The following is a 25,170-nucleotide window of genomic DNA, read 5'->3' as shown; positions in this document are numbered from 1 at the left end:
CGGCAGGAAGCAGGGTCCGCCCCTGCGCTCTGCCCAGGCGGCGGTCGGGTTTCGGTCCCTAAACGTGCGTGCCAGGGGGCGGCGGGGTTCCATGCAACGCTGAGCCGAATCTCCGGCGTGCGGTGACTTTGAACTGAGAACCATGAACCGCAGCCGCCAGGTGACGTGCGTGGCCTGGGTCCGCTGCGGCGTGGCCAAAGAGACGCCAGACAAGGTGAGGCCTGGGTTAGCCCTGCCTGGGGAACGTGGACCTGGAACATGCGGCCCTGTACTGGCTGGTCTGCCTGGCCCGCGTGAGTTCGATTTGGGCTTGTTTGTCGTGACTAGGGCTGGGGCGCCGAGGACCTGGGGAGTCAGAAACCGCGCCTCCTCATGCTCTTACCCCCAAATTCGCGCACTCGTGGACCTCCTGGGCTGGGAGGGGTCAGGTTGTTTGGAGTCGGAAATGTCACCCCTAAAACTTTCTTGACGTCAGCCCAATGCGTTTTCAGACTTAACGGGAGGAGGAAGCACATAGGTAAAACTCCCCTTTGCACTCTTGGGTTCGGCGTTCGGAGGAGTAAACAGGACCAAAACTAAGGGATAGAAAAACTGCTGTGGAGACTACCATGTCGTGAGGCTGGGAGTCACCTTAGGAATTTCTTGCAGTAATCCAAGTGAGACGTTGATGTGACATTGGGAATGACATATTATGAAGGAAAAACCAGGAGTTAGAGACTGAATCTACTGGAAGTGAAGAGTACTTAAGTTATTCGACGGATACTCGGTACTTTCTGCTGCCAGGCATTGTCCAGGGTCCTGGGATAGGCATGAACAAAACAAAAAGTTCTTGCTTTTATAGGGTCGATGTGTGTATATGTCAGTGGGAATAAGTGCTGTGAAAGAAAGGGAGGTGTTGGTTTGAATGTAATTGGACCAGCAATGACAGAAAGGATGATAAGAATGTAACTGGCTGGGACATGAAATTAACAGGAATGAGGGTCGGGAATAGCCCTAGTAGGTGTAAATTCCTCAGGGCACAGACGGTCTTTGTTTCATTCACCAGTTTCTCTAGTGTTTGGCTTACAGTAGGCATTCAATGCATGTGTATAGAATAGGGACAGGAAATTATCTCGTTAAAAATTCTTAAGGGAGCCAACAGTTATTAAAAAGAGACATACAGCCTTTCACATACTTGGAGACAGTGATTTCCAAACATGTCTGCACGTTGTTACCACTTGGGGAGCTTCAGAAAATACTGAAGCCTGTGCCCCAGTCCCAAGTATTGCTATTTACTTGGTCCAGAGTGTAGTCTAAAATTATTAAAAGATCCCTCACGTGATTGTAATGTACAGATAAGTTTAGGAATGATTCTTCGAAGAGTTTATAGAAAGAAGAGATTGAATTTCTTCTATCAAATTCCAGAAAGGAAAACTCAGACCATTAAGAGAAATAAGAAAAAGAAGTATCGTGTAATTAAACTTAAGGACCTTTCATTTCTAGAGCTATCCAACACTGGAGTGTCATCCCTCAAGAAGATTTCCCAGTTACTAGAGGCAGTTGGTACATACTGGTACCAACTAGGTGATTCATTCATTCATTCATCATCTGTCATCAAGCATCTCTACCATGGACTGAGCCTTGAACTGTGTGCTTAAGCACACAATGACAAGTCAGTTTCTGTCTTTGAGGACTTATAGTTTAGCAGTGATAAGGGTGTTTTAAAAGGTACTGAAGCGTTAATTAGGTGAAGGGATGCCAGTTTTGAAGTAAAGAGAATGACTTCAATTTTGAACAGGATTTCCAAGTGGAGAGAGAGTCTTAAAGGCAATTAGGAAAATGGAACTGGAGTATAAAGGGCTAGAAAAGGGAAAATTTAGAGTAATCGATTCAGAAGTGGTAGTTTTAGTCTTGAGAATGAATGAGCTTTGCAAAGAAGTGACAGCATGATGAGTGAATACTTGCCAGTAATAACAGGGAAAGGAGCAGAGGACCAAGGCAAGGGTGGTTTGTTTAGGAATACCCACAGGGAAAAGGAGGAGAAGTGGCTAAGACGGAGTCAGAGTAATTGGAAGAAAATAAGATGGGCTTCCATAGAAGCTAATTTATACAAGTCAGTCTTTTCTGGAAAGAGATAAAGTAGACCAAAGGTGATTTTTGAACAGTTTCAGGTGGGAAAGGATCTTAATTATAAGAACCTGTGAAAACTCCACTTACATTAAACATAGAGTTTGGCTTGATGTTTGATTCTTGATGTCTCTTGAAAGTGTATTTTACATTAGTTTGCAAACTTCTTTTCAACCCAAATACTTATAATGATTTCCTTAACTATTTCATAATGAAATGTTTCCTCTCTTGTAGGTAGAACTTAGTAAAGAAGAAGTAAAACGTCTCATTGCTGAAGCAAAGGAAAAATTACAGTAAGTTTAGGACTGTCAGTGTTTGTAGTAAAGTCCAGATAAAACGTAAATCTTAAATAATGATGACAAGGTGTTCTAGTTATTGAATGGTGCCATTTGGGTGATCTTCTTTTTTCATTGGCATAGAGAAGAAGGTGGCAGTGATGAAGAGGAGAGAGGCGAACCTTCAGAAGATGGCATGCAGAGTGCACGCACGCAGGCACGACCAAGGGAACGCCTGGAGGATGGTGACCCAGAGGATGACAGGACACTGGATGATGATGAGCTGGCCGAGTATGACCTAGATAAATATGATGAGGAAGGCGATCCAGGTTAGAGTTCACTCACTTCTCATGGTTTTTAATCACAAACTCAGTGTATCAGATCATGCTCCTAGTGTTCCAAAGCTTTACTCTGAGTTTTTATTGTCCTTTATGTCAGATAATTTGGCTCAAGGCTTCGGCAGACAGCATGTTTCCTAACTAGTTTAGAAAATAACCTCTAACCCACTAATTTAAGATGTTTAAAAAATATATATATATTTTATTTTAAGTAGTGGGTATAATACTCTTCAACTCATTTTTCTTTATCTGCAATGAGGGAGGAATTATTACCTTCATTTTACAGAAGAGAAAACTGAGGCTTTCAAAAATGAAATAACTTTGCCAGTGTCACACAACTGGTGGAGCTGAGACTTAAACATTCTTTGGCTTTATTCTTTTCAGTACAAATGCTCCTCGGCCTATGATGGGGTTACATCCCAATAAACCCATCATAAGGTGAAAATATCTTAATTCGAAAATGCATTTAATGCACCTAACCTACCAAACATCATGTCTTAGCCTATTCAGTTTCCAGTGAGTGCTTATTGCTTTTGCACCATCAGAAAGTTGAAAAAGCATAAGTCGGGGACCGTCTGTGTACTCATTAGATGCAGAGGATATTTTTTTCACTTGGACTCTGGGTTGCTACCGTTCTGCCAGGACAGAGTGCCATGGGAATGTAGACAAAGGAAAAGCTAACCCAGCTTCAAGAGATGCGTCAGAAACTGCTCCTTGACATCTCCACACCCTGCACATCACTGGCTCTGCCTTTCTCATCCAGTAGAAATACCCGTCTCTGTTGCCTGCCATGTTTAAGACCTGTTAGTCGTACCTCCTTAAAGCGGCTCCCCCTAACAATTAAGAGTGTATTCCTTTTCCTGAGTCTTATGTTACTCGGGGTCAACTCTATGTCACCCTTGCAGAAATGCCATAAAAGGATAACATTTTGAGGTAAGTTTAGTGAAAAGGGCATATAGTATCCCCTCTTTCAGATTAGCATATCAGAGGTTCTGAGAAATAAGGCAAATTAGCATATCGGAGGTTCTGAGAAATCTTGCAATGAAGAAACTCATTTAACTTTGTGAAGCCCATCATTTTTCAATTTTTTTTGACCAGGCAACCCTTACTTAATCTGTATTGATTTCAGTGTTTTAGGGTCCTCGAGGCCACCTGTCTAGCACTTTTGAATAGTGATTATAAGGCTCGAGCTAGAGATCTGAGCAGAGTTTCACAGTTTAATTATTTTTCACAGTTTAATTATTTTATTGAAAGAGCGTGAATTCAGAGACTATCAGATATGCATTCCAAGGTCAAATATATATGGCTTTTAAATTCCTGTTTATTATTATCCACTATTTCCTTTCTCAACTGTGGACGATCCAGAGTTAGTTATGAAGTAGATGGTTGGATGTAAGTCTAAAGATAGGAAGCCTTAGAAGAAATGTTTTTGTCAAAATGACTTTTATTCATTTCAGTTTATGAATTCTTACAGACACTGAAACTCTTGGCGAATCTCTCTTGGGTCTGACAGTCTATGGGAGTAATGATCAGGATCCTTACGTTACTCTGAAAGATACGGTAAATATTTACATCACTTTTCTAATTATGCTTAAGTGTTTAAAAAACCTTGCCGAATATCTGCTTTGGTAAGGTTTTTTACTTTTTTTCTCTGTACTTAGGAGCAATATGAACGTGACGATTTCTTAATTAAGCCCAGTGACAATCTCATAGTTTGTGGCAGAGCTGAACAGGACCAGTGCAATTTAGAGGTGCATGGTAAGTGAAATACATCCCTTAATAGAAGGTGCTAGTCTGTTTAAGTGATATTAAAATAGTAATCATAATAGTTACTATTATGAATTGTTAGGCACCAGATCCTGCCTTCTCTCATTCAAGTTGGTTACATGGTAAAATCCTACAGAGTCTACAGATTTCCTGGTTATTGTCCATGGGCATGTGTTGTCTCATGTGTCATTTTGGTACCTGGTTTTATGGAAGTAGGTCTGCTGGAAGTTCTAACAGTTTTTAATATTTTATTTAAACATTTTTGCCAGTTTTTTCACTCTCCCCACCACCCCATTAGAGAACACCTGGATGTAAAAACTATATAAAAATGTAAGAAAAAAATTATAATCTCATCACTCTAAGGTAACTTGTTACCCTAGCTTTTTACTCCAGTCTCCTTTCTGGCTGCCTTTTCTTTATGTGGCAGAGATTATACTCAATAGACAGGTTTTTATCATGCTTTCCCACCCCGTTCCCCCCCTCCTCAAGTCATGTCAAATAGTCCCCTTACGTAATGCATTTTATTTTCTTCATAAAAATTCTATGCAGAGGCCTCCATTTCTTTTTAGGAACCAAAATGTCTTGGTCACCTTTTCCAGTTCTGGAAATGTTTGCATCAAAACCAGAGATGAATACTTTGACTTTGAAGTAGGCAATGATTTACATTTTTTTTATTTGAATTTTTAAACCAGATGTATTTTAATGTTGATATTTATTAATTCAACAAACATTAATCGAATGACTTTTCTTAAAAATAGACTTCACGATGTCTGGAATATTCAGCCTCCAGATTTCCCCTTTTGTTTTCTCGCCCTTTTGTTTCTCTGTGCACACATCCTCAGACAAGTCCATCCTTGCCCAGATACTCCTTTTCCAACTTTCTTCTACTCGTCTGTCTTAAAATTTTGAAGCTCTAAAGAGATTATTGGGCTGAGGCCTTTTATCATAGGAAGCACAGTTACATAGTTTGAAAACGTTTATTGTCATCTTCCAGGTTACTCTGTCATTTATTCTATTTATTAGGTTGGATTCCTATAACTCTTCACAGTCTTTAAGGCTGCCTGCAGGAAACTTATAGAATAGACCATTTTAGTCCCACGGCCTATTGTGATCTATTTATAAAGTCAAAAAAGTTTTAAGTAACAGATACTTCCATGTAATTAATTACCGTCAACCTTTTTACATATTTCAAATGAAAACCATGTTGTTGGTAAATTTTTAAAGACCCAATCCTAATTTCAAAACAGCAGAATTCTATTACAGTTTGTCTTCATGTGAGAACTTATTGTAGTCATTCCTTTGAATTTAGTGTCAGAGGAGTTGAGAACTTAAAGCAATTGTATTCCTACTTCCAAGTTAGGTCATTAAAGATGGATTATATTTAGATTTGGTGTGAAGCCCCCAATTATCCAGCATTATCTCTATTCATGAGTATTTTCAAAATTGTGTTTTAAAGCTGACCTGAATGTTGATCTGATATAGTTAAAAGAAGATCGTTTTAAAGCACTATTATCATTTTTTATTTAAAATGTAAGCCGAGTACATTGACCAGAGTTGAGGTTCTTACAGGACCACAAGCTAATCATTTTGAACATGCATTCTCATCATCAAGTGATCTGGTAGAAATTTACGTGGAATCTGCTAATCCCAGGACCTATCCCAGAAGCAGAAGCCCGAAGGATTAAATTTCTTAGCTTATAATATTAACATTTATTCTAAAGCTTGTTTGGGGGAAATTACTGATTATTTAGGCTCTTTTATCAGCATTTCACTATATAATTTTTAAAAGACTTATTAGTCATTGAGTTCAACAATATTTTTGCTCCTTAACCTCATAACATGAAGGAAAGAGCTATTTCTTATAGTGCCCATATTCCCAAAGAGTGTTCTGAAGAGCTTTATTTACACTGTTAGTGTTCACAGACTTTTTTTTCAATATTAAGTAATTTTTGATAAGCATTTCTAAATGAGTTTTCTTCATTCCTATTGTTTTTGTTTGTTCATTCTTGACTTACAACCAAATAGACCTTTAAAAGATAAAATAATAATGAATTACAGTCATGCTCTGTTTAATGATGGAGATACATTCTGAGAAATGCATCATTAGGAGATTTCATCATGTGTGAACATCATAAGTGCACTTACATAGATTTAGATGCTGTAGCCTGCTACACACTGAGGCTATATGGTAGAGCCTGTTGCTTCTAGGCAACAAGCCTGTGCACCATATTACAAACCAACATAAGATTAAATTAAACACAAGAGAAAATGATAAAATTAAGAGACACATTAAATGATGCATTAAATACAAGATTTATGAGGCCACTGCCAGATTAACATAGCATACTGTTTTACAGCGAAGTGGTTTTTTTATAAGTGCACCGACAATAAAAAGTCTAATATAGTAAATACATAAACCTGTAGCATCGTCATTTTTTATCATTATCAGATATTATGTACTTTTTGTAATTGTATGTGCTATACTTTTACATGACTGGCAGTGCAGTAGGGTTGTTTACAGCAGCATAACCGCAGACACATGAGTAATGCATTGTGCTGCAACGCTGCGACATCACTAAGCAGTAGGAATTTTTCAGCTCCATTATAATCTTATGGGGCCACCATCAAATATGCAGTCTGTCATTGACTGAAACATCGTTATGCATCACGTGACTGTACTCCTTATGGAGACCTATGGGCCTTTGTTTTCTGTGATGGGTGAACCAAAAAACGGGGACCATTTTAGCTGGCGAGCATGCAGATGTAGTATTTAGGCAGATGTCAATTCTCCGTCACTGTTCTTGTTCCCCTTGGTACACACCAGGTGACAGCAATATATGAGACATGCAAATTTTTTGCCTAGCAGTAACAACTTGAGAATCTCCTCTAATGTCATCAAATATGTCTCATTTTAAATTAAGCATGTAGGTTTACTGGGGAGCGTCTGCTCTTTTGAATGAGATATGATTTCTTATTCTGCTTCAATAAAGTCTCTTTTCCCAATCTTTTCAGTTTATAATCAAGAAGAAGATTCTTTTTATGTACACCATGATATACTGCTATCTGCATACCCTCTGAGCGTGGAATGGCTGAATTTTGATCCTAGCCCAGATGATTCTACTGGTAAAGAGAAAACTTAAGCTTGCACAATGGTTCTTAGTCCTGGATGTTTTTCCTAGCCACATAAATTATGTATGCTGTATGAATTATTGATGTTTTATGAAGTTAATATTATTTTATGAAGTTGTAGTTAAATAGTTCTTAAAGCACAATCACTTGATTATTTGGGGTCTGTATGTTTCCAGACTTTAGATAGGTTAGAAAGGTTCCATGGTAGGCCGAAGTACAGGTCCTGAAAGCATTTAGGGCTGCAGTGTGAGAGTCTCATAAAAACTAGTATAAAATGGATGACGTCTGATGTTACCAACTAGAATTTAGTGGCATGACCCTCTTCAGAAAACAGCAAGTAAAATCAAAATGAAGAATTAGGTTCTTATGGTAGTCTTTTTAGCTACTGCTGGTTGCCCTATCCTGTCTTCTTAATGAGGGTAAAATCTGGTAATACTCATACCCTTACATCTCATTTGCAAAGCTTGTTTACATTCATGATCCGATCAGATCCTCATCCTCACAATGGCCAGTGAAGACAGGAGGGGTTTTTGTTCTCGTTCCTAAGTGAGTTCCCGGGGCCAAGAGACTGAGTTGAGCCCTTGTTACTCAAAGTATGGTGGGAGGACCTAGCAGCCCAGCATCAGTATCACCCGGGAGCAGGTTAGAAGTGCAGGCGTGGGGCCCCACCCAAGGCCTTCTGAAATGGAGTCTGCATTTTAACCGTACTCAGGTGATATACCTGCGTAGAACAGTTTGAGAAGCTGCTCTGAGCCATTGCTCAGTTAATCTACAGTATAGTATAGTTCACTGGAAGTTATTTTTAAATCACAAATACATCATTTCTTCCTGTAGGAAATTATATCGCTGTGGGGAACATGACCCCTGTTATCGAAGTATGGGACCTTGATATAGTGGACTCTTTAGAGCCTGTCTTCACACTTGGAAGTAAGCTATCAAAAAAGAAGAAAAAGAGAGGAAAGAAGGTAAGCAAGTTAACAGTTATTTAAACTCTAATGACAAACAGATAAGTTTACTGAGGCTGGAGGGGAGCATAAAAACATACACTTTTTCAATTGGACACTTTGGTGGAGCAGAACAAGTAGTTATAATTACAGTAGTTTCTGGTTTTGAAAAGCCCATCCAAAGAAAAATTGATCTCTGATTGCATAAAACCTCTGTTGGCACATTATTCATCCTTACACAAAATTTACTCATCTTATGATCTTTATGTATAGTAACTATTCACACTCATATGGTAGTTTTGAACTTTAAAACAATTTCCATTTAGCCTTCAGTGTGTTGAAGTCTAAATATCAATGTATTCATTCCTATAGCTTTTTAAACTTAATTTGGGGAGAGGGGTTGATATTTATAGAATTAACATCTAGGTTAACTACTATAGTTTCTTGTCTATAAAGAATATTTATCGTGGATCTCTAAAGTAACAGGGAGACAAGGTGCTTACTTTTCAGTCTTCAAGCAAGTTTACTTAAGATCAAAACAACCAAATTAACATCACCTTTATTTTGGGTCAGGGAACTTTAGTACAAAAAAATAATTAAATTAAACAATTATTACAGAGTTCCACAGCAGAAGGGCACACCGATGCTGTCCTGGACCTTTCTTGGAATAAGCTGATCAGGTAAAAAGAATTAACATTTGAAGTATTGTTAAAGACTAACAGTTGTGATTTTACCCCATGCCTCCATCATGTGTCATAGGTCTTTGCGTCTGTGTCTTACTCTTCTTTCCTGCAGTATGCGCTGCTTGAGGGCAGGAGCTGTACTGTCTGTACCCTTTCACCCCCCACGCCACCTGCCCGCTCTTCACTTAGTGCTCCTCACATCTGGTGAACAAGTGCCCTTCTCCCCAACACCACCAGGAACAGTAGTGCAGAATTGTGTTTCTTCATGGAAGACATTTTTCTCACTTCATTTAGATTTTACAAAATCTCATCCACATATTTTTTTAAATATTTTCATTTATTTAATTGCGATAAACATAACCTTTATAAAATCTACCATTCTAAGCATGTCTAAATGCGCAGTTCAGTGAACATTGTTAGGCAGCCATCACCACCATCCAATTCCAAAACTGAATATGTCCCCATCAAACAGTAACTCCCCACTCCCCGCTCCACCAGCCCTGGCAACCACCATTCTATTCTCTGTCCCCAGGTACCTCACATACGGTACTTATCCTTTTGTAAATGGCTTATTTCACCTAGCACAAGGTTTACCCATGTTGTAGCATGTGACAGGATTCCTTTCCTCTTTCAGGCTGACTTTTTTTCTATTAATAGCATTTAATGCTCTTTTTTTTTTTAAGATATAAATTCTCATATCATAAAACTTAATCTTGTAAAGTATACAATTCAGTGCTTTTAGTGTATTCACAAAGTTGTGCATCCATCGCCACTGCCTAATTCCATGACATGTTCATCAATCTAAAAAGTAATCCGTACCCATTAGCAGTCACTGCTCATTCTCCTGTGTGTCCAGCCCCTGGCAACCACTAATCCACTTTCTGCCTCTATAGATGTGCCTATTCTGGACATTTCATATAAATGGAATCATACAATGTGTGGCCTTCTGTATCTGGCTTCTGTCACCTAGCATAATGTTTTCAAGGTCCATTCATGTTGTAGCATGCATCAGAACTTCTTTTTATAGTAATATTCTCTCGTGTGAGTATGACACATTTTTTGCATTCACCCATTTAACGGACATTTGGTTTGGTTTTGCTTTTTTGTCTATTATGAATAACGATGTAAACGTTCGTGAACAAGCTTTTGCATGTTTTCATTTTCTTAGGTATGTACCTAAGAGTGTAATTGCTAAGTTATATGATAGTGTCTGTCCATTGATATTCCTGGCGCAGTGTAGGACGATTCCAGTATTTCTACACCTTGCTAACGCTTGTTGTCTTTTTCATTTCCCTAATGGCGTTGAGTATCTTTTCACATGCTCATTGGCCATTTATATATTTTCTGTGTAGAACTGTCTATTCATATCCTTTGCCCATCTTCTAATTGGGTTGTCTTTTTATTATTTAGTTGAGAGTTCTTTATATATTCTGGGTGCAAGTTTTCTATCAGAAATGACTTAAAAATATTTTCTCCCATTCTATGAGTTGCCTTTTCACCTTCTTGATGGTAACATTTGCAACACAATGTTTTCATGTTGATAATGTCCAATTTATGTATTTCTTTTGCCACTAATACTTTTGTTGTCCTTATCTAAGAAACCATTGCCTAACCCAAGGTCATGAAAAGTTGTTTTCTTCTTGAGAATTTTATAGTTTTAGCTCTTAGAGTTAGTAGTTCTATGATCTATTTTGAATTTTTTGTGTGTGTATAATGTGAGGTAGATGTCAAACATTCTTCTACATGATGTCCCTGAAACATTTGTTGAAAATAGTGTTCTTTTCCCCACTGAACAATGAATAATCTTGGCACCCTAATCAAAAACCAGTAACCATAAATCTGAGGGTTTCTTTTTTAGACTGTTCATTCTGTTCATCTGTCTGTACTTATGCCAGCACCACATCATTATGATTACTGTAGCTTTTCAGTCACTTTGAAATTTGAACTATGATTTTTTCAGCTTTACTAGTCCTTTTCAAGATTATTTTGGCCAATCTGGATCTCTTGCATTTTTATGTAAATTTTTAAACGAGCTTGTCAGTTTTCTACAAAAAGTCAGCTGGGATTTTGAAGAGGATTGGTTTAATCTGTAGGTCAATCTATACATGGCAGTATTCGTCGTGACAACATTAATGAACTATCCATTAATTTAGATACTCTTTCAGCAATCTTTTATAGTTTCCAATACATAAGTCTTGAATTTCTTTTATTAAATTTATTTCTCAGTATTTTATTCTTTTCGATGCTATTATAAATGGAATTCTTACATTTAATGCTCTCGATCTTTAAAAGATTACCTGATTTATTTCCTCCCTTTCTCAGAAATGTGCTAGCAAGTGCATCAGCTGACAACACTGTAATTCTGTGGGATATGTCCTTGGGGAAACCAGCAGCTAGCCTTGCCGTACACACAGACAAGGTATGGCGACTTAGTAGATGAAAAGGAGCTCTCAAAATTCTGAGACAAAGAGTCGCTACAAGTAATCACAAACATTTATAATGGTTTTTTGTGAGTTACAGAGTGCTTCGACATGCTGTTTCATTGAATCTTGACAAAGCCTGTGTGATAGTGATAATTACCCATCTTAGAGATGCAAAAATGAATGCAGAAAGGCGAAGTGACGAGGGATGTTAGTACTTCGTAATGTGTTTATAGAGGCTTCTAAAAAGGGATCAGGGGGTATCAGACACCAAATGGGGTTAAAGAATTTAGCAGGTCTGCTACTGCAGAACTTGGGGACCTCCTATGCCACTGCATGCTGGGACTTGCAGAGCATGTGGAGTTGCCCAGATATGTTTGACCATTCCCTTTTTCTCTTCAGAATATATTTTAACATTTGAAGGATATAATGTATTCTGTAAAACAGTTTGGGGAATGCTGTATTATGTCTCTTAGTGTCAGCCTTTATTTAGAAATATGTTTTGTCCTTTTGATTATGCAGTACATTTATGTTTCTTTAATACTAAATTTCAAAGAGAAAAATTATAAAAATACTGCAAATCAATTCTCACAAAGTGTTAGGCATTTTTACCAAAATCAGACCAACAGATCTATTTATTTATGTTTCTTCCTTTCAGGTCCAGACTCTGCAGTTTCATCCATTTGAAGCACAGACTCTGATTTCTGGATCATATGATAAGTAAGAAAACATTTCAGGAATTATTGATGCTATTTTTATCCTCTTGAGTTAATGCAGAAAGTCTCACTGTGCTCAGACAGAATATATTAATGAGGCACTCATGTTTAAATTTTTAATAACTTATTTGTCCTTTTCAACTCTGGTCCTTTCAGTCTGCAAGGGAATGTGGTTCTGTCATAATAATGTAGTTCCTAACTAGCGACTAGATTTTTAGAGGGTTTATGAATTAGCCATGACTGTGAACTAAGTCATCCTAAAATTCAGTGACTTAAAACAAGTCACTGGTAACTTGGCTTTGTCCTTGTGTTTCATATCCTCCTGGGACCAGCGGGCTAGGTCATAGCGAGGTCAGCAGCTCAAGCAGGGATACCAAAGCTCAGAACTAGTACATTTACGTCTTACTCTCTTGGCCAAACAGACCACATGGACTGGGAAATGAAACCGACTTGCAGTCTTTATTCTGATTCCTTGTCCTTTTGAAGAGTGATATGTTTACATTTTTTGTTGTGATTCATGCAGAATTACAAAAGCATATCCATCAGTTCCCACAGCATAGTAACCTGCTTGTAGAGAGTAATTGTCACTGAGATAATGGGTTATCTAGCTCTGAGCACTAACAGGGAAGAGGAAGTTAGAAATTGTCCTGGTCTTTTAGAAATAGAGACGATTTATCTTTTAAGTAGAGAATTCGATCTAGAGAAGCCACTGTGACATCCAGAGTCGGCAGTGCTTCCAAGTGATAAGACCAGAGTCCACCTGTTAGTAAAAATCAATTCATCTTTTCTATTTTATTTTAGAACCTCAAAGCATGCTTTAAAAAAGTTAGATCTTGATTTCAGTGTTTTATTACCATGTCATAAATAAAACATAGGAGAATTAAACTGTTAAACCCTAACTTTGCCTGAATGTGTTTAGGTCAGTGGCTTTGTATGACTGCCGAAGTCCAGACGAAAGCCATCGAATGTGGCGATTCAGTGGGCAGATTGAGAGAGTGACTTGGAATCACTTTTCACCTTGTCATTTTTTGGTAAGACTATACATATTACTGTTTTGCTTGTCCAGGTTACTGATGACTTTTCTTTAATTCCATTGTAGATAAACTCTCTGATAAGCTTTTCTTGTATTTATAGCATGAAGTATTTGGATTGCAGGGTAAAAAAAAAGGTATTTTTAACAAGAGAACAGTGGATTGGCCTCAAAAAATAGTAAACATATAAATGATTTTACTAATTTCCAAGGATTCGAAAGTGTGCTACATTTTATTTTATTGATTTTGATATTTTATTAATGTGTTTTTTGAAATACTTAGCATGGTTAATATTCTTTTTATGTTTCTTTAATGGTTAAATAGGTCCAAGAAGATATTTAAGTCCTAGTACTTAAATGGTCTCCAGTACTGAGAATGCTAACCTATTTAATTAATATAGCACTGTCTCCCAGACAGGAAGGAAGTATAAGATCTTTTTATACAAAGTCTGTAGGATGACAGTTTTCCATGTAGCTTTCCAGGACATTTCAATCCATAGAGAAATAAAATCCCAGCTTTCATCCAGAAGGGTACGGTAATTAAAGAAATTCTGATGCATCCATGTATTTCCTAATTTTCCTAAAGTAAGTGTGAATGCTTTACAAAACAGCTTTCTTAAAATATGTAGACAATTTTAATAAGTTTCCTGAAATAATGATTCTGAGAACACATAATATCAACTCTGCACAGAGGTACATGCACTTCCCAGCCGAGCTACATTAAGCCAGGTTCCATTTTTCAGAAATCGGGAGTGAAGTCCTGGTTGTATCTGAATGTTGTTCTGTACTTTGGCTCTCAACAGTCAGGCACACATACTTCTTGACGTTATTTGCTAACAAATGGTCATCGGTACTAAAATCACAAATATTTAAGGAAATGGGAAGTGATCAAAATAAAATGGTTTACCTCTTTTCCTCTAGTCTCTTCCGTTTTTTGTCCACAGCCCAGTTGTCAAGACTATCAGTTGGATGTTGCTCTTATCCTGTATATAAGCTCAGGTCTCTCCCCCATCCTTGACTAGGTCTGTCTCCATTCATTTCCTTTCCTGAAAGTAATCTTTCAGTCCTTATCTGATTGACTCTCTCTGCCAAAATATTGACAGCACCCCCTACTCCTTTCTTCAGCGATCCTGGCGCCCTGGCTTCCCTGACATTGTCATTCCCTCCTCCCTCTTTGGTTCTGTGAGCGCCTCCTCAGCCTGTCCCTTAAGTGGCCCTACTCTCCAGGCCTCAACACCCTGGTCTCTTTAATTCTACACTCCCAGAGCATATCCCGCTGTTCTCATGATGTAACACCCACCTCTGTGCTGTCACCTCTCTAACCCTGGTCCGTACCACTGCCACGGCTTCACATTCATTTCCAGCTACCTAACAGACATAGCAGCTGAATTAATCCTTGTAAGAGCAAACTCAGCTTGTCCAGAAGTAAATTCTTTTTGTCCATGTTAATTTTTAATAAGCTCCTCAGGTGAGTCAAATATATAGTTGATTTTCACTGTGATTTATACTGTGTCCATTGCTAAGTGTTTGTCATATTAGCCTGATCTTGCCCATCTTTTATTTTTTCCAGGCCAGTACAGATGACGGCTTTGTATATAATTTGGATGCACGTTCAAATAAGCCAATTTTTACACTTAACGCACACAATGATGAAATCTCTGGTGAGCAAAAATAGTGTTTCTTTCATTTCTATTATATTATGAAGTAAATCTGTATTTCAAAGTCAGAGTCTCTGAACTAATCTTATCTTTCCTGAGGTCTTGATCTAAGCAGTCAGATCAAGGGCTGTCTTGTGACTGCATCAGCAGACAAATATGTGAAGATCTGGGACATATTAGGAGATAGGCCGAGTCTAGTCCACTCCAGAGACATGAAAATGGTAAGAATCTCCATGGGCATCTTTGTTTTCTGTTCCTGACCTGTATTGTTTGTCTTTCTCCAGGAATCATTGCATTAAAGAATATGGATTTATTGGGGAAGTTCATTTTTATCTTAGCCAAATTTGGTGAGAGTTTTATGACTTAGGACAATTTGGGGGAAATCAATAACTGTTTCCTTTTTCAACTCACATGATTAACAGTTGCTTGATAAGAAGTGTGGGGAGACGGATTTTTAGGACACAAGTAGAATGGCCATGTTTCTTTACCCTAAAATCAGGACCATCCCAGGAAATCTTAAACTTTTAGAGCACCATAGTCGTTGGGGTCAGTTTATCACTTCTTTGTATAACTAGTTCTGACTACACTGAAATTAATTACTATATAGTGGCAGAAAATTTAGAAATAACTGGAATCATTCATTCAGCAAATATTTATTGGGTACCTCCTGTATTCCAGGCACCGAGTTATAGAATATGCAGATGTAGAACACCGCACAGCTATTTAAAATTGTGTATATGTATGTGTATGTGTGGAAAGGCAGATTACAGAGGCAATTTTTTAGTGCTATCCATGCTTATATTTAAATCTGGAAGATCCTATCCCAAAACATGAATAGTGATTATCTGAATGATTTTTATACTTTTTCTTGTTCATATTTTCTATAATGCATGTGTTATCTAGTTATATAAAACATCGAAAGTTTAAAAATTAATACTGACCTCTGATATCATCATTACTTAAAAAGGAAATTAAAAATACTTAGTTTAGAAAATCCCTAATAGACAGTGATAATGGGGATAAGAGACCGAGTGGTCAGAGCATACACGTGTCCTCACAGAATGTCCATTGTGCTGAACTTGTTTGGCTTTCTATTGTTGTAATATTCCTTCCAACTTGACTGTGAACCACCTTTGTAGGAGATTTGAAAGATAATGGAGGGTTGGTTTTGAGTAACCATTCAAATCATAGAGCTCTGTGCAAAGATTGAAATCACTGGCTTTCTATTCTCTTCTCCCCAGGGCGTTCTCTTCTGTTCTGCCTGTTGCCCTGATTTGCCATTTATTTATGCATTTGGAGGTCAGAAAGAAGGGCTTCGGGTCTGGGATATAAGCACCGTCTCTTCAGGTAAGAATCTTAATTTCCTGCTTTGTCTGAAGGAGTTCTGTAATGGCTAACACAGAATGTGTAGCGTGAATACGTTAGGTAGATAGCAAAGGTGGATCCGGTGTTCGTCCTGTAGTGTAGTCTGCTAAGGAAATAGGACCAAATGTAACTTGGAAATGTTCATGTTCACAAATTTGTCTTCATACTTTAGATTATTTTTTTAAAAACCTATTTATGATAAAATTTGAATTTTAAAATAGAAAGCTGGAAGAAAATGTAGTAGAGTCTCAAAGAATTGACCCCCCCACCTTCCCAGTCCCCAGCATGAATAAATCTGCCTTTGTTTAACTACTTTCTGAAGAATCGAGCTCTCCCCTCGGGCCACTCCCCTCCCTTTCTGGGAGCCTGGCTGCTTAGTTAGTACTTCGAGGTTGTCTGCTTGGTCCTATACACCTGGAGCCCCACTACCTGATTTCTGAATCTTACCTCCCATAGAAAAAGGGTCCTAAGTCCAAAAAGGTTTTATATATACATGATACAGAGACAGATAAATAGGAAACTATCTGAAGTAGAATAATGGAAGGATGGAGTCACTGTTGTAAGGAATGGGACATCTGTTATCAAGGTAGACTAGATAAATCCAGGGCAAGGCAAAGAAAATACATACACAAAAAGACCAGTTTGAAACATGATTAAGGTCACTCAGAACATCAACTTGGACTTCTGAGTTCTTGCTAACTTTCTCGTTTACAAAGTATTAAATATATTTTCATCACATTTCTCCCTCAGGGTAGAGAAACTTACTGCTCATTTGTACATTTTAGTCTCTTTTTATATTTAAGGCTTTTAATTTTCTGATCTGGTAGTTTCTTAACTATTTATTTGTGTTTTAGTAAATGAAGCATTTGGAAGACGAGAGAGGCTTGTTCTCGGCAACACAAGAAGTTCGTCTATTAGTGGCCCTTTTGGGAGCAGGCACTCAGACACACCCATGGAGTCGTAATGAAGATCATACAATTTCCTGTTTTGTTTACCTTAACTCAGAGTTTTAAAAAGGTGGCCTAATTCCGTGCGTAGCTACAGCCATGCAGTGACTAAAACAAATTCATTTCTTACCTCCTGACATTCCTCTCTGCAGCTGTGGTGGCAACACAGCGCCAATCATGCTTGCCTTTCAAGCATGTGGTGCATAAGGCTCCTTGAAAAGGAGAATAAAAAAGGTTTTTAAAAAATAATTCCTTAAATATGCCCTCTGTCACAGCCAATCTAGGTTTGTAAAGTAGCTAATAATTTCTAGAATTTTAAAAAAGGAAAATCCTGTAATCTTAAACCTAGGCCTGGAAGGGTTATGATTTGGACAAGATTGCACAGAGGCCACAAGCAGGCGGGTGTTCCAGGGACAGCACTTGCCAAACTGACTGTTCACCAATTAATGCTCGTGACTTAGAAGTGTTCTCAGTGCTGCCCTTAGAGTTTGGTACTAAATAAAAAGCGGCATGCCTTTTTTCCCCTAGCATGGTATTCAGTGTTATCTGTAACATTCATTAATTTTATGCACCCAACATAGGTGCACAGACCTAATGTTAACAGACATAAAGAGAGAAACGGCAACACAATAATAGTAGGGGACTTTAATACACCACTTTCACCAATGGCTGGATCCTTCAGACAGAAAAATCAATTAAGAAACGTCCTTAAACAACTTGTTAGACCAGATGGACTTAACAGACATATACTGAACATTCCATCCAGAAGAACAATATACATTCTTAAGCGCAGATGGAAAGTTCGCCAAGATATATATGCCACAAACAAGTATTAATAAATTTAAGATTGAAATCATATCAAGCATCTTTTCAAACGGCAGTAGTATGAAACTAGAAGTCAATTACAAGAAGAAAACTGGAAAATTCACAAATATATAGAGATTAAACAACATGCTACTGAACAACCGATGGGTAAAGGAAGAAATAAAAAAATATGTAAAGATGAAGGGAAATACAATACACCAAAACTTGAGGGATGCAGCAAGGGCAGTTTTAAGAGAGAAGTTCATAACAATAAATACCTATATGCATCAAGAAACAAGATCTCCAACAACCTACCTTTTGTACCTCAAGGAACTAGAAAAGAATAAACTAAGCCAAAGTGAGAAGAAAGGAAATAAAAATCATGATAGAAATAAAATAGAGACAAAAAAGACAATAGAAAAGATCAGTGAAAACAAGAGCTAGGTTTTTTGAAAAGATAAAATTGGTAAATTTTCAGACTCAGGACTCAAAGTGAGACTACAACTGATGCAAAAAGAAAGGATTATAAGAGACCACTATGAATAATTACACCCCAGCAAATTGGACAACCTAGAGGAAATGGAAAATTCCATCATACTACCTACCAAGACTCATGAAGAAATAGAAAATCTGAATAGACTGATTACTAGTAAGAAGATTGAATCAGCAACCTCCCAACATAAGTTCAGGACCATACAGCGTCACTGGTGAATTCTACCATATATTTAAAGAACTAATACCAATCCTCCTCAAACTTCCAAAAGATAGAAGAGGTGGGACTACTTCCAAACGTATTTTATGAGGCCAGTACTATTACCCTGATACCAAAACTAGACAAGGATACCACAAGTACAAGCCAATATCCCTGATGAACATAAATGTAAAAATCCTCAACAAAATATTAACTAAATTCAACAATCATTAAAGGGATGATACACCAAGATCAAGTGGGATTTATACCAGGGATGCACAGATGGTTCAACACCCTCAAAGTGATACCACATTAACAAAATGAGTAATAGGACCATCTCAATAGATGCAGAAAAAAACTGACAAAATTCAACATCCGTTTATGATAAAAACTTTCAACAAAGTGGGTATAGAGGGAACATACTGCAACATAATAAAGATAGGCTCACAGCTAACATACTCAGTGGTGAAAAGCCGAAGCTTTTCCTCTAAGATCACAAGTAAGGGATGCCTACTCTTGCAATTTTTATTCAATATATTATTGGAAGCCCTAGCCAGAGCAATTGGGCAGGAAAAAATAAAAAGCAAATCAGAAGTAAAACTCACTATCTGCAGATGGCATAGAAAACCCTAAAGACTCCACCAAAAAACTTAAGACTAGAACAAATTCAATAGTTGCAGGTTACAAAATCAGTATACAGAAATGTGTTGCATGTCTATATACTAATAACGAATTATCAAAATTTAAGAAAATCCCATTTACAGTTGCACCGAAAGAATAAAATACCTAGGAAAATACCTATCTAAAGGTGAAAGATGTGCACACTGGAAACTGTAAGACACTGATGAAAGGAAATGAAGACAAAAATAAATGGAAAGATATTAATTGCTCATGAATTGGAAGAATTAATATTAAATGTCCATACTACCCAAAGCAATCTACAGATTCAGTGCAATCCCTAACAAAATTCCAATGGCATTTTTCACAAAAAGGGCAATCAAAATTCTTGTGGAACCCAAAGACCCTGAATAACCAAAGCAATATTGAGAAAGAACGAAGCTGGAGGCATCACACCTCTTGATTTCAAACTCTTACAAAGTTATAGTAATCAAAACAGTATGGTATTGGCATAAAAGCAGACACAGATCAATGGGACAGAAAAGAGCCCAGAAGTAAACCTACACATATATGGTCCATTTCCAACAAAGGAACCAAGAATATACAGTGGGGGAAGGACAGTCTCTTCAAAATAAATGGTGCTGGGAAAACCAGACCACTATCTACATCATGCATAAAAAATAATTTGAAATGGATTAAAAACTAAAATTTGGATCTCTGAAATTCCTAGGGGAAAAAGAACATAGGTGGTAAGGTTCTTGACATTGGTCTTAGTGATTATTTTTTGGATCTGGCAACGAAAGCAAACAAACTGCCTAGTAGACACACAAACTAGGTCAGAAAACCCGGGAGTTGCCCTGTGACGGCTCTTAGATAATTTCTTCCCTCTTGTAGCCACAAGACTGATACATACAGTGATAAACCAGAAGGAAAGTCTGATCCTGCAGGTTATTAATTTCCAAAGTCAAACCTCAAAAAGAAGGCTTACGTATTTACAGAATGGCAAGAATTTCTTAACTCTAATATGTGTCAAAGTACTCTGAGGATGCTATCCTATACCAGGGGAAGAGAAACAGTTTAGGTCAAGCTAAATTTATAGATATTGCAAGTGATCACAGGTGATGATCTAACTCATGTCAGCCATGGGTGTCAGGTACAATTGTGTCCCATAATAGTAAGTGGATCCTTGCTGCCTTGAAACCCAGCCAGGCCAGATAACTAATCCAGATAACTTGGTCAACATTCTTGTGTTCAGACAACAGAATTCCCTCAAGCTAGTTTAAGCAAAAGGAATTTTTTAAGCATTATAGACAGCCCATAGAATCACTAAAAAGGATTGAAATGGAGTCTAGACTGAATTCTAGGAGTGAACTCCCAACTTCATACTCATACTGCAAAAGTTGCAAGGTGCAGCTGCTGCTTCGGTGATCAGAAAGCCACCTGCCACTTCAGAAAGCCTCCCTCCACCACTGCTGTCAGTTCCAAACCCATATCACCCTTGGGAAGATCCAAGCCTACATAATAAATAAAAGCTTCTCTCCATATAACTCCATTCTGAATCACTCTCACCCAAGTGCATCAGATCAGAAGAATGCTGGTTTTGTTTGGAATTGGCTCTAAAGGAATCTGGGGAGTGGTTTTTAGCTTTCTAGACTCTAAAGCACAAGAAAGCAGGATAAAAAGGGATTGACAATTTATAGTATCTTCTTTGTAGAATTCATGCTAATATACATGTAGACAGAGATAATAGATGACCAGACAACATGCTTTTTCACTCACAAAGTCTTGGATGTATTTCCACTAACATGGATTACCTCATCCTTTTTGGTAGCAGCACCGTATTATTTAGTGTGGATGTGCCTTAATTTAGTCACTATTTTCTTTCTGTAAGACACGTAGGTTTCTTCCATCTTCACTGTTAACAACACTGCTATATTCCTCTGTATTCCTTCATCCTAAACCTATATATAAAAAAAAGAATCCTGTACATACCTTTTTTGGGATGTATATGTGCTTCTGGACTTGAAATTGGACTTCCCGGTCATGAGCTATTTTTCTGTTTCATCTCCCTACTCCAACCCCCACCCTTCGAGTCCAACTTGTTCTTTTCCCAAAGAGAACATACGCTAAATGAATGGATCATCCTGCTTTTCTCTTGCCACAAAGCACTATTTGCATTAAGGGAATTTCCGATGCAAAATAGCCTGGCACGCTTTCTTTTTGCTACAGCATATCTGGGTCGGGCATCTTGAAAGAAAAAGTCCCTAACAGAATATTATTATATCACCTCCCACACTTTTAAATAATTGTTTTCCATAGACAAGTGCCAGTTGTTTCTAATTATGAATAATGGCCCACAAAGGTGTTCTCTGCTTATAGAAGTACATTTCACAGCCCCAGTGCAAATAGGCAACTGCCATAGGTAGCAGTGAGATGTACCTGAAATGAGGTGTCAGAACAGCTGCATGTAGCTTAACATGGAAGAGGGCCCTGACGGAGAAATAGACATTTAAAAAGTACTCCTGAGACAGCAAATCACTGAACTGTGAAATGCAGAACATCGTAAATTTCCTGAACTTTGTTTTCAACATCTTTTAAAATAGTAAAACCTACTATTATAATGCTCTATGAGGACTAAAAAAAATGTTAAACTAAAATACTGCTATTAGAGGCTATATGTGCATGTAAATGTCACAAATGCCCTAGACCATGTTAGCTAAGAAAGGCAGGAAGTTGTGACCAGTGATAGAGCATTCAAGTAAACTTTCAAGTCAGTACCTTTCTCCTTAAGTGATTTTCTCTCCTCATTACCGCCATAATGGATCTTGATGTTCACCCTATCCCAAGGCCTATCTCCAGCCTGTGCTTCATTAAAAAAAAAGAGGGGATGGGGGGTGGGGGCAGGAACAGATAGGCGCTTCCTTTGTGCTCCCTAATCCATGCATATGAATATGCTTTGTCTAAGTGGAAGAGTTTAAATTTTCTGTGATTTCCTTTCAAGACTTGTACCCTGGATCTATGCCATGGTGAGATCCCAATTTTAACTAGGCCACTACTGAAGAATCAATAAAGCTTGCGGGGCTAAGCACAGATTGCCACTTCTAGCTGCGTATGTTAACTGTGTGCCAACAACTTATCTGCACCTCAGTCTCTTATGTAAACTAGGGACAATCACAGGTCTGTGCAGATTAAATGTGTTGATAAAACATTTAGAACAATGCCTACCACAAGTAAACACTTTGTGATTAAAAATAAAATAATCAAAGAGCAACTATTGATTTGGTTAGACTAGGTATTCTAAAATCTTTAGTCCTGTAATTCAAACATGTTGCCTCAGCTTTTTTTTTACCATGTAACAGATCCAGGCTTCTTACCAACTTTTGTCTTCTCTTAGTGTGACTTTTTCTCTCCTGCTCCCAGATTTTGATACTTGTACCTATAACACCTGCCATGGTTGATTTGCATTGGGTATAGGTGTCTGCATCTGCACCTTGCGTGGTCTCCAATGTGACTCCCGTGGACTGCTTCAGGGTCACCTGGGCCACCCTGGACACCTGACATTTCTCCACTCCTCAGGTGATCCAGATGGCCAGCCAGCTTTGCAAGGTTCTGCTTCCAGAGGGCCGGGGCAGAGTCCGAACAGTTTCTGTTACCCTGCAATGCCTTAAACCGTACCGGCACTCACGTGGTTTTTGAGAGGAAAGTCGTCCTTGTCTGAGAACTACACAGGCTTGGGGGCTTCATGACTCTCAAGTGTGCGTGTGGAAGGAAACGAAGGAGCAAAATTAGTTGAGGACTAATTCTGTCCCTTCCAGTAGTACAGAAATCTGCTACAAATTGTTACTGCCGTTTACGTTGCTCACGATGACTTCTAAAACCGAGGCTAACTGTAATCACTATTCCGGAAGCTGCTCCTCTACAAGCAATCGTCATAAAGATGGTATATTGGTTGGACACTGTTTCGTTTGCCAGGCTGCCACAACAAAGTGCCACAGATCGACTCCCTTAAACAAGAGAAATCAATTTTCTCACAATTCTGGAGACCAGAAGTCTAAGATTAAGTGTCAGAATTGTTTCTTTTGAGGCCTCTCTCCTTGGCTTACAGGTGGCCATCTTCTCCATGCCTTCACATGGTCTTCCTGCTGTGTGTGACTGTGTCCACATTTCCTCTTGTAAGGACACCAGTCATGTTGAAATAAGGCATGCCCTAAGGGACTCATTTTAACTTAACCACTTCTTTGAAGAAAAAGCAACAGCGGCAACAGATGAGACCTACCACCTGCAATAGGCAGAGAAGGTTCAAAGTAAAATCTTGTCAAAGGAGCATTACTAATTTACTCAACTTATGAGGACTCAGAATATGCCATTTAAGTCTAAGGTAAAAAATGGAAGAGAGAGCAGTAAATAAGCAATAGCTACATTCTCACTTAAAACTGTTTTCCAGGCTTCCTCTTTTTTTGTTGTTTGTTTTGACATTAGGCTCCAAATGCGGTCACCTGGGGGTGAGAACTTCAATATATGGATTTAGGGAGACACAATCCAGCCCATAACAAATAACCACTTGTGTACCTGAAGATATGTCGTTTTTGAGTGAATCTAAGGTGTAGTTTGGTGATCAGATACTGGAAGTTGACATACTTGATTGAGGGGCTGACAGCTTCTAGCATGTTTATGATCTGCAAGATGGTAAAGGAACGTTTATTAAGAAGTGTGTATACAAGTCAACAGGCTGAAAAGGCTGAAGAAGACTAGTCCCTGTCACGTCTTTTCCCTTTGATATGCTGAAGACCTCAGCTCAGCCACATGCAAGGTTATGAGCAACTTGTCTTTTCAGGAAGAAACACCAAGCATACAGTCATACACTGACATATAAAACATGACAGACTAGTTTCTAGGCTTTGGCCTTGAAAATTCAAATCATGCCCAGTGTTACTTATATTATTAAAATTTAGGGCTTCTTGAACCACCTACAGCTATTTTTTTTAGAATAAGAATCTGTGGTAATCTAAAACTGAAGAACACTGGCTAATGTCATCTACATACGTCGAGCACAGTGGTGGTCCCTTACACATATTAACATCAAACAGTATTATGAAATGAGAACTCTTATTGTTCTCTATTTACAGTTAAGTAAAGAGAGACACAGACAGGTTACATAACTTGGCTAAGGTTACAAACCATCACGCAGCAAAGCCCAGACTGGAGAACCTTCAGCAGGGCTCCAGAGCTTATATTCAAAATATCCTGCTTCTCAACGTGACGCTTTACCCAACAACAGACTGATCCCAACAGCAGCAACAGATGAGACCGACCACCTGCAATAAGCAGAGAAGGCTCAAAGTAAAATCTTGTCAAAGGAGCAGTTACTAATTTATTCAACTTATGAGGACTCAGAATATGCCATTTAAGGTAAAAAATGGAAGAGATCGCAGTAAATAAGCAATAACAGCTACATTCTCACTTAAAACTGTTTTCCAGGCTTCCTGTTTTTGTTGTTGTTTTGACATTAGGCTTAACTATCAACCAGTGGTGGGAAATAAAGGAATTTAACCCAACATGAGCTATTGAAATAGAGAAAGGCAGCTTGCAGGTCCAGCACCAATGGCATCCTGGGAACAGGGGTGGCCTGCCACCAGGATGCCTTTGGCAAAAGGCTGAGCTTGGAGCTGCACCAGCCCC

The 25,170-nt window shown here is 38.2% G+C and overlaps 1 protein-coding gene and 1 long non-coding RNA gene across 2 annotated transcripts; one reads left to right on the top strand and one right to left on the bottom strand.

Moving 5' to 3' along the window:
* On the top strand, window positions 1-17,905 carry PWP1 (PWP1 homolog, endonuclein). Its single transcript, XM_039877863.1, has 15 exons — window positions 1-214; window positions 2,341-2,399; window positions 2,526-2,710; window positions 4,194-4,279; window positions 4,381-4,477; window positions 7,499-7,609; window positions 8,450-8,580; window positions 9,178-9,239; window positions 11,565-11,661; window positions 12,321-12,382; window positions 13,298-13,409; window positions 14,979-15,069; window positions 15,166-15,287; window positions 16,308-16,413; window positions 17,286-17,905. Exons 1-15 carry the CDS (start codon window positions 143-145, stop codon window positions 17,393-17,395), a joined length of 1,503 nt encoding a protein of 500 aa, XP_039733797.1. The 5' UTR covers window positions 1-142; the 3' UTR covers window positions 17,396-17,905.
* LOC120614904 (uncharacterized) lies at window positions 14,978-22,350 on the bottom strand. Its single transcript, XR_005656119.1, has 2 exons — window positions 21,931-22,350; window positions 14,978-21,452 (listed from the first exon to the last, which is right to left on the bottom strand). It is a non-coding gene; the product is annotated as an uncharacterized LOC120614904 (long non-coding RNA).
* Between the last annotated feature and the right edge of the window lie 2,820 nt (window positions 22,351-25,170).

The sequence above is a fragment of the Pteropus medius genome, unplaced genomic scaffold (assembly GCF_902729225.1).
Source record: "Pteropus medius unplaced genomic scaffold, Ma_sr-lr_union100, whole genome shotgun sequence".
NCBI classification, from domain to species: domain Eukaryota; kingdom Metazoa; phylum Chordata; class Mammalia; order Chiroptera; family Pteropodidae; genus Pteropus; species Pteropus medius.
This window is presented reverse-complemented; position numbering and strand designations above follow the sequence as displayed.

Coding starts and splice junctions, on each gene's coding strand:
- PWP1 (XM_039877863.1), top strand. CDS start 143: ATGAACCGCAGCCGCCAGGTGACGTGCGTGGCCTGGGTCCGCTGCGGC. Junction 7,610..8,449: donor TAGCCCAGATGATTCTACTG/GTAAAGAGAAAA, acceptor TTCTTCCTGTAG/GAAATTATATCGCTGTGGGG. Junction 13,410..14,978: donor TTTCACCTTGTCATTTTTTG/GTAAGACTATAC, acceptor TATTTTTTCCAG/GCCAGTACAGATGACGGCTT.